Raw genomic sequence first — 14,075 nt, forward strand, 5'->3', positions numbered from 1 at the left:
TTATGTGGACATATGTGGCGCTCCGCGAGAAAACGCCCCGTTGAATGCCGTTTATTTTACACGGCGAACAAGTATAGTGGGTCGTGTGCCCTAACTTTGACATGATGGCCCATATACCGCACAACTACTGTCGAATTTTGTTGCTCATAACTCAAAAAGTACCAACGATTTCAATCTCTGATTTTCACTCATTTCTAGAACGAAATTTAATTTGTAATAAACCGTTAAGAAACACGAATTTTTTGAGCTAGGGGCATTTACTCGCGGAGCGTCACATATATATATTGTGCCGAATATTAGTATCACTAAGCGATACTACCATCATTAAGCCGATACTAAGCAGTATGTACGTAAACAAATTAATCATCATCTACCAGGCATGCTTAACGAACGAAACGATATCATTTCGTTACGATAATCAACGCTAATAAACGGAACGAAGTCACTTCGTTTCGTTTATTAACGTTAAGATCGTCAAATTAACGTTAATTTGACGTTCTTAACGTTAATAAACGAAACGAAGTGACTTCGTTTCGTTTATTAGCGTTGATTATCGTAACGAAATGATATCGTTTCGTTCGTTAAGCATGCCTGTCATCTACACACATACATACAAGAGAACGGAGAGATACTCATAAACACATGCAATCATCAGCCGAAGTAGTACTCACATATACACACGCATATGCCTATGTGAGAGGCTATAAACTACAAATATACACGCATATAGCTGGTAACCAAGTAGAAGATTCTAGAAGGAGAAACGTCTAGAAATTTGGAGAAATATGCAACAGAGAGTATAAAAGCAGAGCAAGCTGACTACTCAGAAAGCAGTTTGATTTAAGCACGCTATTGGTTATGAAGTATAAGTGTTATTGTGAAGTACTCCCAAAGTAATCTAATAAAGACCATTTTGCATTACTGAATATTGGAGTTATATATTCGGCAATTTAGCGATTCGAACGTTTGCAGAAGGTGTAAAATAAGCGGAGTTTCCCTAAATTCGTTACAGTATATATGTTTGTATGAATGCGTCAACTCGATCAATTTGGTTGAAGGGCTCATTAACCTTAACGCTTCTAACTATTTTTTTGTTGTGCTTCTAAAATAATTAGTAATTAGTTATACTTTATTATTATTATGTATTGCATGTTAAGTTTGAACAAAAAAAAAAATGTATTAACAATAATATTTGGTTCCATTTTTTTCATTTTAGGCAATGCAGCAAATCGAGATTGAAGTGCACTTCCAATTAATTATATAAACTAAAGAAATAGCAAATATATTTTAAGACACTTAGCCAACCATAAAGCCAGTCAAGTCAATCAATAATAAATCACGATTACAATCACATCCCTCACGCTCTGCAGCGCATGTGTGTTGGCGAGGATGTATTGCTATATAGGCAAAAAACATATGACTGAAAAAAAGATATTAGTTTTTACAATAACTAATTATATTTTAGTAGTAATACACATACTTATGTAAATATGTATGTACAACGAATGATTTATAGATAGAATCATGTGTGCCTCATATTAGTGAGTGTGTTTGTTCCTAAACATTTTGTAAAATTATTCAAATTGTAAATTTAAATCATTATAAACATAAAACTATCATATACAGAGAAGAATTCATGTCTAAGTAACTAAGGGCATATGTACGCAACAAAAAGCTTATAAACCTAAAGAAGAGGTAATAAGAAAAGATGCATGAGTTCCATCATTACCATTTGTCATCACTTATTGGGTCAATTGAAAATTCTTTTTTGTATTATTATTTTATTATTCAAAGAAATAGTTTTAAAATATTTTCCATAACATTTTTTTAAAACTATCACCCCATGTCCTGCGCAATGTGCATGCTCAGTTATTTAAAAAATGCAAATGTTTAAAATCTGCATATTTTAGTCAAAAATTATATAGTTTATAAACGTAGATTTTCTACATAAACTGACAAAGAATTTTGTAAAGAAAATAATTAAAAATTTAGTTAGTGAAGATAATAAATTAGTTATAGCATAAATAATGAAATAATACCTAGTAGGAATAATAATAATAATGGAATTAATGAAGAAAAATTAAAAATAACACTGTAAAAATAATTGTAACAATAGCAATAAAAAAATAGATGTGAATGAAGTTGATAATACGAATGTGTGCATTAAGAAATTGTGTAGCAATAATAGCATTTCATTATACTGGAGTCCAGAGCACAAAGGCAGTAAAGTTCATTTACTGCTTTTTAGGCCCGGTTTTTCAGTAGTTGGTTAAGCTAAGCTTAAACTAAGTTTGCCTAAACTTTAGTCAAATTTAAACTCCAGTTAAATTATTGAGCACTTTTTCAGTGACAGTTTAAGGCCGCCCTTGGGGTAGGCTTTTTTGTGCGGCAACATTGGTATTTTTGTTATCTAGATAATTTGTAGATATGGCAACAGCTGGATTTTGTTTACCCTACAAACATGGAAAAAAATTCTCCAGCGAAATTATATATATAGTTCCAGAAGTGATATCCAACATTATTATTTAATTATTCTTAAACCATATAGTTCTCGAGTAGACATCCAACTTCATTCTCCAATCACTATCCAACCTTTGAGAAATTTTGTAAAATTAATAGTTATCGGTTTGATCTCCATTGTCATTAATATTTTCCAATTAATATCCTAATTTCGAAAGATTTTGAGAAATGTACAGTTCTCAAATGAACATTCAACACATTTCTCTAGCTGATATCCTACATTGCATATCGAGTTGAGGAGTTGAAAAATATCTCCAAGGTGGTACCACCAAAACCAACAGCTGTTTGTTCTGAGAAATAAACACTTGGTTGTTGGCAGTAATGAATAAAAATAAATTATATGGGCGGCCGACGTGGTGTGACGGGCAAAGCTATATCAACATTTTATAAACAAGGCTTTTCAATTAGTATAAAGTTTTTCTAAGCGGGGTTGCCCCTCGGCATTGTTGGCAAGCACTCCGTTTGTATTTCTGACATGAAAAGCTCTCAGTGAAAACTCATCTGCCTTGCAGATGCCGGTGAGAGTCGGCATGAAACAAGTAGGTCCCGTCCCGGCAATTCAGAGGTTAGCGTGTCACATTTATTTTTTTTTTAATTATATAATTTTATTTTATTTTCGTGAAAATACTGTAGTATGGAATTTTACATTTGAGTCCAGGTAGAGAACCACAAGTTGTCAATTAAATTTTTTCAATTTAAGTAATAGCATTTTTTGCTTTATAAAAAATTCCCTCTTTTGCTGAGTACGCTATGATTATCGAGTTGAGCCACTGTTTCGAAGCAACTCTAGAAGTATGCTAGTTATCAATATGAGCTCTAATGGCACTCAAGCCCAAATGCTTGTTGGGTATATTCGACGCCATTTCGAACGAATGCAAATAACTGATAGGTTAACTAAAGTTTAATCCTGCCAGATCGGTCGCTTAAGCCCCAGCTTAAACTTCAGTTAAGGTAGACTGAAAAACTGCATAATAAGTTTAAGCGTAGTTTAACTGACAAAGCGAGTTGAACTTGTGCGAAAAAACCGGGCCTAGTCATTTTGATGCCAATAAATTTCTGCAACTTCAATTTACTCATAAAAATTCAAATTTAAAGATAAAATAAGATTTAAAATTTGTTTAATATTTCGAATATCTTAATTTTTTAAGCAAGAAAACAGTAAATAAATTTTTGAAGACAAAAAAAACAAGAAATAAATATTGCTGCTTTTGTTCACTGAAATTTCGTTATACATAGAAATGTTATATTTCAGCATTAAAATAAAATTATATTAAAATTTTGCTAAACGAATTATTTCACAGCAAAAAAGCAGAGTAAGTCAAACTTTTCTATGAAAATACATTAAAAAGCAGTAAATCTGGGGCCAAATCGTAACATCCGTGATCGTATAACTCGTCACGTAAAAATATGATTTTCGGATTACGACATACGTGAACGTACTACTTCGATCGTAATTTTGGATCGCAACATACGTGACGAGTGACTGAACGTACACGTTCCGTCCCACTTTTATTCGAACACAAACTGGCGATCGTATACACACAAATTTCATTGAAAATGTAAGAAAATTGTAATTGAATAAGTAAAATATAATAACAAATTTAAAACGGTTATTATAAACAAAGGTCGAAATCAAACAAGCTTAATCCAAGCCAAAGGGAATATTGCCGGAATTCATGGCGACCCACACGCTTTGTTATCGGCTCGCTTCAAATTTAACTTCTCTAGAAAGTAACTAAAAGCTTCTTTAAGAAACTGCAATAATTTTTTGTTACAAAAGTATAATACAGAAATGATATGCTTGCGCTTTGTTCGATAAGTCCAAAGGTTACTGCACTCTCTTAAGCGCCTTTGGAATATCTTTTCATCGCCTTCGCTATTACTGGAGTTCAAACAAAACAATAAAGTTTGATCCATCGCAGTTATTTACTTTATTTTTTATATTTTGGCAACCAATTTGACAGTTCAAAATCTATTGTGAGCTAAAAATATAATCCACCTAATGTGGATCGTACAATTTATTGTGAATTGAAAATAAATTACGTTCCGTTTGCTATCGTATGTTATAATCCCGTTTCGTTTATACGTTTGACGTAGCACGTAATTTTCTTTCTTATAGTTGCCCATCCGTGATCGTATGTGACGATTCGGGCCCTGATTTTACTGCTTTTGGATTTACAAGTCATGAAGGCAGTTAGCTTCCTATTTAATACCGTTTTCACACAGAAACTTAATCGAATTACAATGGTTAAAATGGAAAACAGCCATTTTCTTCTTAACTATAAATACAATCAAAATAAGATGCACGCGCAACTACCCATAGATGTTGCACCTAACCAAATATGTGCCTATTTTCGAAAAAACCATATTATCTTTTGCAGCAAATGCAGGGAAAATTTAATTTTGAATTTTTTCGTGTTTTTCTATTTTTCGTAAATAATTGAAAATAATTTATTTTTAATTGTTTCATTGACAATAAAAATCGAAACACCAAGCAAAGCTGACTGGATTTTCACTCGATTGGGCATTCAATAAAGCAATAATGAGATAATTAAGAATTTGTATTTTGTATGGAAGATTGCGTTCAATTAGGGCTTTAATGTAGAAAACTTGACTAATTATTTCATTAAGCCTCTGTGTGAAATTGGCATAAGGCCCTGAAATAAATACGTAACAGAATCACATGACAATGGCCCTCTATTGATCTTATCGATTTAATAGTTCAATGTTCATTAATTTTTGTTGTGTAACAAATAAAATCATTTGCTTAGTTAAAAAAAAAAAAAATCTACGCAAAACTCGTACGTGAAATTTCTCTGATTTCACTTTTTAAACTTTACTGCCTTTTGCTTTGGACGGCAGTACACCAATTATCGCAAGAGCACACTGGCAGAACTAAGTGCTCATTTCAGAGGGAAAAAGAGCTCATTGAAATTTTTGAATTTGAAATATTTTTTTGTTAGTGTTTTGTGCTAGTCTGCTCTTTTGCTAGAAAACCAAAATATGCGAATAAGGCCAATAACACAGCACAATAAATAAATTTTTCTTTTTAAGTAGTAACCATCACTTCGTGTTGTAACGTCGTCGCGTCAAGTTCTTTTCCCCACAACTCAACCGCGTGCTATAAAAGGATGCTATTCATGCGGTTGAGAACAAAATGGCGGATTGTGAGGGAATCGAAATAGTTGAAAAACTTAAAATTTATCGTACTTGGAGTAAACCATTAAATCTAAATATAATTCATCGTACTTGGAGTAAACCATTAAATCTAAATATATAATAACCTTAATTACGCAGAAACCTACGCACATGGTTCTGGCCTTAGTGTATTACCTGTGTGTTGGTGGAGCAACTGTACAACAATTTAAAGACATTAAAAATTTAATATATGTATAACATGGTGTTATGGATTAACACCAATGGAGAGATAACCTGGTGTTTTATAAGCTTAAGCTTTAACCAAGAAACTAATAATCCCAAAAAAAAAAAAAAAAAAGTAGTAACCATGCTGTTTTTTTTTAGAAAGAGCTGTGTGTATAGATTATCTTTGCTCAATGCTGTATAAACGCTAAAAAAATACTAGCAATTATCTATAGATTTATAACTCTTTGGGCATTTCCAGATGTTAGTAAGAAATGTTTAAATTTTCTACATAAATATATAGTACAGCAGTACGTGAATTATTTGTGCGATGCTCCCTCTTTCAGAAAAATAACAAAGTTACTATTAAATGAATATTGTAAAGTGTGATTTGTGAATGTTTACTAGTTATTACAATTTAATTAAAAATCTGAATACTATACTTTACGGCCTGCTACTACTTAAGGGCGTTTTTAAGAAGAATCAAAACGATTCGATCGTGTACAAAAAGAGAATACATATATTCCGAACCAAAATCAAAGTCTTTCATCGGGCCTGATTTTTAAAGAAATTGAGTTTTCTTGCAAAATAATGTTATTCATTGCTTAGATTCTTTTATAAAGAGCTGAGTACGTATGTACATTTGCACATAAAACTCTACCTCAAAACAAAAATACCGCGTCACAGGGAAAAGTGTTTATTACCTAATCCCTTAGTGGTTATGCACAAAAACCAAATGCTTTCGAATAATACGCTAAAAACCCGTCTCACTTTCGATAAAAGCTGTTTTCAAATTTCCCAAATTGTTTTAGTTTGAATACGTTCCTTGCCTTTCGGTCGATTGCGCACAATTTAGCTTTAAGCGCGCCAGTATCTAAATTAAGTTATACCTAGAGATGGGGAAGGGGTAAATACCCAAATGGTAAATACCCGGTAAATTGGTTATATATATCTTTAATCAATTTTTGTTGTTATATCGGCCTACTGACTTGTAAGATCGCGAGTTTGAATCGAGCTCAAGGCCTAACAATAATTATTTTATCATTATTAAAACAAAAAAAAAAATCTTTTCTTCTATTCTAATTTAAAATTTTTTCAATTAACAAAAAATATATCATAACAATAATAATGATAAAATAATTATTGTTTGGCCTTGAGATCGATTCAAACTCGCGATCTTATATCTTTAATCTTTTAGAAAATATGGGAAACGAAACACTAATTCAATCCAAAATGTATACAATTTGTCTAATATTGGTGGGTAGTTATCCCTTACACTATCGGTTGAATTGGTTTTAATTTGTAATCCAGCGTTTTTGAAAAATATTTAGCCAATAATGCATCCCGTTGCAAAAATTTAAGTTTACCCAGTAAACATTTGAAGTCAAAAAAGAATCAGAAAACTATCTAAATTGGAGCATTTACAGCCGGTATGTGCTCATTTGTGAGGCCGAAACCAATGTATTTCCCTTCTTGCAATGGTCGTCCTATTAACGTATATCATTTGAGCCTAAGTAAGAGTCCGACATAAGTCTTAAAATGCGTTTAAACAGCCCATATTATACTCTACTGGAACTCTCCGGCGTCATTTTTAACTCTAATAAACTCTGATTATCTGACAACTATATGGCCTATTTATTAGGCATCGTCAGTGCTTATTGGGGTCATATATAGTTCGACCCCAAAATCTTGGGTGCGACGTTTGATCAGGATCTACATTTTGGTGAGCATGCAGCCGCAATTGCACCGAAAATCCAGAGCCGTAATAAAACCCTCAAATCCCTTGCTGACAGTACTTGGGGAAAAGAGAAAGAAACGCTCATTACCACATACAAAGCAATTGACCAGCCGATTGCATGCTACGCGTCCCCTATATGGTCGCCAAGCCTAAAAACTACTCACTGGAAGAAGCTACAGGCCTGCCAAAATACTGCTCTCAGAACCGCCACGGGCTGTCTCCTTATGTCCCCAGAACACCATCTACTTAATGAGGCGACAATACTCCCCATCAAGGAGAGAAATGAGATGCTAACCAAACAGTTCCTGTTGAATACCCAGAAACCTGGGCATCCCAACAGACATCTGATTGATGAGCCAATACCGCCTAGGGGCTTAAGGAGTCTTCTTCGTAAGCATTATGACGAAATACGGCACCTGAGAAATCAGCCGTATAAAGCAAAAAAACACAAGCATGTCCTCAGTGAACTCCACAAACAGGCGTCGGACCTTTATGCCAGGAATTGCCCGGTGAATCCAATACTCAAAGAACAGTACCCAAAACTTGCGGAAGAAGAACGCATTCTCTCCAGGGAAAGGCGTGTCACTCAACTTCGTTCTGGATACTGTAACAGGCTAAACTCTTACCTATCCAGAATCAACCCCGACATTCAAAATGTATGCCCCGCTTACAATGTGCCCTCACATGACACCAACCATCTCTTTAATTGTAATGTGGATCAACGCCTCTAACACCCGTTTCATTATGGTCCACCCCTGTTGAAACAGCCAGTTTCCTTGGACTACCGTTAGAGGATATTAATGACAATTTGTGATCGGTCGCACCTATTGGGTGGGGCGAAGCACTGCTACAACAACAACAACAGGAGGAAAAACAGTCCCAGAAGGTTAGGGGATCAGAATATAAACGCGGTAGGTATGCCTGTCGTAATAGGCGACTAAAATACCAGATTCAAGGGGCTGTGTAGCGCAACCCTTTCAGGTTGCTAGCGCAATATACAGCTTCTCCAAACCCAATCGTCAACCTCACCTATCCGTGGCGAATCCTGTTTCAGTAACAGACGAGGCTCTGGCGACCCTAAGCTCCTCATGGAACTTAGGGTGGGGTGGGAGGGATGGCCTGAAGGTTTAATGTGGCCATATAAATCGTTCCCGAGATGGTCCGGCCAACACCTTAATGGTGCTGTGTTACCGGAGCGTACCGGATCTGTATCCGGCAAAGGACCATCATATCGATTACACTCCCCAAAGCCTTCGGGGAGAAACCTTATCGCTACAACAACAACAACAGGAGGAACAGCAATACGGTGCCTAGTGAGCAGCCGTTCTATCTATCCAAGAAGTTTCACGAAGCCAGCAACTTGTTAGAAGTTATACAGGAAAGTTTCGCAGCTCAACTTCTTAGCATTGTTTAAAAAGTTATCATAAAAATTCAAAATGAAATAGCATTTTCTAACTTTTTTTAATTTAAAAAAAAAATTACCTAAATTCAAGGATAATGACTTTATTGATTCGTTCAACGCAACGGTGTACCAAGCTATTCGAACAAACTGCACGCCGCACACTTTTACGAAATTACTCCGGAAAATGTGATAACAAGGGAGAAGGAGGTGGTGATGGCAAAGGAAAGGGAGGAGGTGATGGTAAAAAAGACTTGCGTGCAAGCGTAGCAGAAAAAATCCAATCCGAGCAAGAACGAGTGAAAAAATTTGTTAAAGAAAATGGAAAAAAGAAAATTGGTGAGGTAATAATATCACAAATTTATGGCGGAATGCGTGGTATACCAGCATTACTGTGCGAAACCTCAAGATTGGATCCGAATGAGGGAATACGATTTCGTGGACTCACCATACCAGATTGTCAAAAGAAATTACCTAAAGTTGAGTGTGGTGAAGAACCGCTGCCAGAGGCGATGTTTTGGTTGCTAATGACGGCGCAGGTGCCCACAAAAGATCAAGTCAAAATGATCACCGACGAATGGAATAGTAAAGCAGAGTTGCCAGATTATTTGATGACAATATTAGATAATTTACCAAAAGACCTACATCCAATGTCACATTTTTCCATGGCTGTTACCGCCTTGAGTAAGGATAGTGAATTTTTGAAAGCCTATAATAAGGGTGTTAAGAAGACGGAATATTGGAAATATTCACTAGAAGATGCAATGACACTGCTAGCCAAGCTACCAAATATAGCAGCGCGCATCTATCGCAATTGTTTTCGCGATAACAAAGGTTGTGATAAAGTCGATAAAAAATTAGATTGGTCTGGCAATTATGCGCGTATGTTGGGCTATGAAGATCCACTCTTTGGTGAGCTTTTACGTCTTTATCTATCCATACATTGTGATCACGATTCGGGTAATGTTTCATCGCATACAACACATTTGGTCGCATCGGCATTGAATGATCCATTCATTTCGTATGCTGCTGGCCTAAATGGTTTAGCGGGACCCCTTCACGGTTTGGCCAATCAGGAGGTATTGGTTTGGATTAATAAAATGCAAAAAGAATTGGGTAGTAATAATCCGCCAGAGGATAAAGTTAAGGAATATGCAGAGAAAACTTTAAAATCTGGACACGTAATACCCGGTTATGGGCACGCTGTCCTACGTAAGACCGATCCACGCTATACGGCTCAACAGGAATTTGCCGAAAAACATTTACCCAAATATGAGACATATCAATTGGTAAAGACAATTTTCAAAGTTGTTCCGCCCATTTTGCAGTCATTGGGTAAAGTAGAGAATCCTTGGCCAAATGTTGATGCTCACTCTGGTGTTTTATTGCAATATTTTGGTATGAAGGAAATGCAGTATTATACGGTATTGTTTGGTGTTTCGCGTGCTCTTGGTGTTATGTCATCGATTACGTGGCATCGTGCTCTGCTTATACCCATTGAACGGCCGAAGAGTTTTACCACTGATGCCCTCATGGAGGCAGCGAAGAAAGGTGATGGCTGTGGCAAAGGAAAGAATGGTAAGGGAAAGGGAAAAGACGACAAAGGTAAAAATAGCAAATGTGCCAAATAACGACTTATTAACCATGCGATGAACTCAAAATCCTTCTTATTGAGGTTCCAAACTGTTATATATTTTATAATAAAAAAATTTTAAAACCTTAGTTGTTCCTACAAAATTTCATTAAAGATTTATTAAACACGTATAAGCTAATCATCCATCCTGGCATCCTTTATTCACGAAGCCCTCGAAGCAAGATACGGTAGGTACTCGGCAATCGGAGAGTGGGGTTTCGATCGAAGTAAATCTTATTCCGTAAATCGATTCGAACGGAAATGTGATTCGAAAGCCATCAAAACACATACATTTCTATTAAATTTTTTTTCGAGGCGAGTTGCATAATAAGACCCATAAATATGTATATACAAGTATTTCCCTCCCTAAAAACTGAATGAAAATGGATTATATGCACATACACATATATATATGTATCAAGAGTTGTTGAGGTACGCAAGGTAAATCACAACCTTTCTGGCGACCGCCGTGGTCGCGTGGACCGCGCTCGCCTACCACACTGAAGAACCTGGGTTCAAGCCTCTCGGAAAAAGCAGTATCAAAATTTAGAAAAATTTATTTGTTTGCGAAGTTTACTGATCGTCATGCATCAGGGAATGACTACGGGCCTTATTCTGTAATTCGAAAGAATATTCTGTAACGAATTTAGGGAAAATTGCGCTTATTTGCAACCTGCTAACATTCGAATCACTAAATTATTGAATAAATAACTCCAATATTCAATAATGCAAAATGGTCTTTATTAGACTACTTTGAGAGTACTTACAATAACGCATATACTTCACAACCAATAACGTGCTTAAATCAAACTGCTTTAGCCATGCCTCAGCTTGCGCTGCTTTTATACTCTCGGTTTCCTCATTCACCCAATTCTCCTAAGTTCTAGTAATTTCGCGAACTCCATGCTTGGTTACCAGCCATATACATGTATATTTGTAGATTGTAGCCATATATGTGTATATGTAACACTTCGGCTGATGGCTAAATCTGTGTGTGACTTATCTCTTCGTTGCCTTGCATGTATGTACGTAAATTATGATTGATTTGATGTACACAACAGTGGCAGCTTGCTTTATTGTTGTTGTGCCTTTATTCACTTAGTATCGATTAGTGATGCTAATATTCGTCACAATACGCTTGAGTCTTAAGTATCTTCTGGGTGGCCACGCCTCGTAAAAGCACCTTCTAATGAAAATAGCGAGACACCTTAGACAAAAAGACAAAATTTCGTACATAGTGAGCATGGCAAACGTTTGATGGCTTACTATGATTACATACACGTGTAATATCCAGTTCTTTAATATTGTAACGATTTCTGGGGAATTCCGCTTATTTGAACTGTTGAATAAATCACTCCATTATTCTGTATTGCAAAATGGTCTTTATTAATCTACTTAGGGAGTAGTACAATTATACTTCACAATTAAACTTCACTTCTCCTAAGGTCTAGTAACTTCGCGAACTTCATGCTTGGTTACCAGCCATATATGTACATGTATATTTGTAGTTTATAGTCTCTCGCATAGCCATATGCGTGTATGTATGTGAGTAGTACTTCGTACATGGGTAAATGATGATTGATTTGTTTACGTACATACAAGTGGCTGCTTAGTATCGGATTAGGGATTCTAGTATCCTTAGTGATGTGAATATTCGTCACAATATGTTGATCTTTTCGTAAAAGTAAAAGCTGACGAAACCGCAACTCCAGAAATGCGGTAGAAAAGATAATGAATTGCGACCACTGAACCTTGTGAAGATAATGCAGAAAAGCGCACATTCGGTGTCAGATTTGTGATATGAGGTGTATTGTGCCTCACAGGCGGAAAGTTCCACGGCTATAGAACTAAACTGAACTGAAAACTTGACACTGGTTGACTTCACTGATATCCGAAACATGATCATATCAAGCACCAGGTTTAAATATAAAAATACACATCCCGCAATTGAAACCCCCCATATCCCATTGACCATGTTGTGATAGTCCGTCATGTTGCCTCCAATATTTAAGATGTGCGCCCGATGCGAGGACGCAATATCGACTCGGATGATTATACTGCATAGCCGAAATCGACGCCTGCCTCAGAAAAAGGGTGCACTCAAAAACACAAGGAAATTTTGAGGTCGATAATCTGGAGTCGTGACATAGCTGCAATGACTTCACAATTTCGTGCTCACGCCCGTTCTCTGAGAGCACGAGCCAACACGATGTGTTGTATGGCCAGAGTATGTCTCTGGGTACTTGATAAGGCCGACGAGAAAGTAAGTTGATGCCGCCTACCAGAAAAAATACCTAGTGCGATGAAGAAAGCCGCAATGCAACCGAAGGAAAGGATATTGACTACGTGGCCATTTTGAAATGAAATGCAACCAGGACACTGTTCTAACGTTCCCGTGTGTTAAACAAGCAAACGATACGTCGTTTCAGAAAAAAAGGCAGAAGGCAAATGGAACGCTACGAAATTTTTATCTCAAAATTTTGAAAAAGATGAAAAGTGGCAAATGCTGTCCGCATCTCCGCGGCAATTATAACGGAAGCAGCTTTCTAAGTACCGCATATGAGATGGTGCAAAACATGGAAACTCACCGTAGACCGACTGGTTTTTTTGTGACTGTATACCTCGAAAATCTACAATCTTTTTCTCTATCCGTCAAATCTTTGGAAATACATGAAAAGAGATTTGACACGCATCACCTCATCGCCATTAATTGACACCAGCCGCACTAATTTGCCGCCTAGCCTTTTTTGGCTGTTGGGTGACAAGTCAACCAGTTATTTTTGTTTCGTAAATCCTGACGCCAATTGCATAAAATGACTTAGATAGAGTAGAGGACTTTTATTTTCTGCACTATGTTCATATCTGCGTTAGACCCTTACAGCTTATCATTAGACTTCCATCATATTGTGTCTTACATCTAAGCTGGGGAATGACTGCATTGAAATCCTTAATGACTTGGGAGCCAAAAACAAGGTTTTGTTAGAATGGGTTCCCGGACATCAGGGACATGAAGGTAATGAACAACCAGATTACCCAACCAACAAGGGTGCTACAGCATCATTCTATGGTCCAGAGCCCTTCTGTCGACTCACAAAAGCACACACTAGGGAAACCATAAATAATTGGGAAACAAAGCAGTTCAGACGACAACGGATTACATGCCCGGGGCAAAGGCAGGCCAAACTCTTTACACTTCCGGCAACGAAAGTATCAGCCAGGTACTATACGGGACACTGTAGTCTACGATATCACCTAATAAAGTTAAATCTATCCGATACACAAATTTGTCGTTCCTGTGAGCTGGAGGATGAAACGCTGTTTCACATTGTCTGCGAATGCGTCGCTCTGGCAAGGCAGAGACTCCCAACTAAGTGGTATGACTCTTAATCCCCTTGTGATGTGGAGTAAAAAGCCTGAAGAAGTAC

At 36.5% G+C, this 14,075-nt stretch overlaps 2 protein-coding genes across 4 annotated transcripts in view; both read left to right on the forward strand.

Annotated features, from left to right (window-relative positions):
• The window catches only part of spin (Protein spinster), a 133,167-nt gene extending 127,860 nt beyond the window's left edge, over positions 1–5,307 (forward strand). For all 3 annotated transcript variants that reach the window (XM_067776477.1, XM_067776479.1, XM_067776478.1), the window contains one exon: positions 1,217–5,307. Coding sequence is in view for 1 of the 3 variants with exons in the window: in XM_067776479.1 (XP_067632580.1) it covers positions 1,217–1,239 (23 nt within the window). In the remaining 2 variants the exon portion in view is untranslated. The remainder of the gene's footprint in view (positions 1–1,216) is intronic.
• A 3,442-nt stretch (positions 5,308–8,749) lies between these two features.
• Positions 8,750–10,792, forward strand: LOC137247168 (probable citrate synthase, mitochondrial). The gene has a single exon (XM_067778255.1). The coding sequence runs from the start codon at positions 9,116–9,118 to the stop codon at positions 10,646–10,648; it is 1,533 nt and encodes a 510-aa protein (XP_067634356.1). The 5' UTR covers positions 8,750–9,115; the 3' UTR covers positions 10,649–10,792.
• Positions 10,793–14,075: the final 3,283 nt, after the last annotated feature.

Source organism: Eurosta solidaginis, chromosome 3 (assembly GCF_040869045.1).
Source record: "Eurosta solidaginis isolate ZX-2024a chromosome 3, ASM4086904v1, whole genome shotgun sequence".
Lineage (NCBI taxonomy): Eukaryota > Metazoa > Arthropoda > Insecta > Diptera > Tephritidae > Eurosta > Eurosta solidaginis.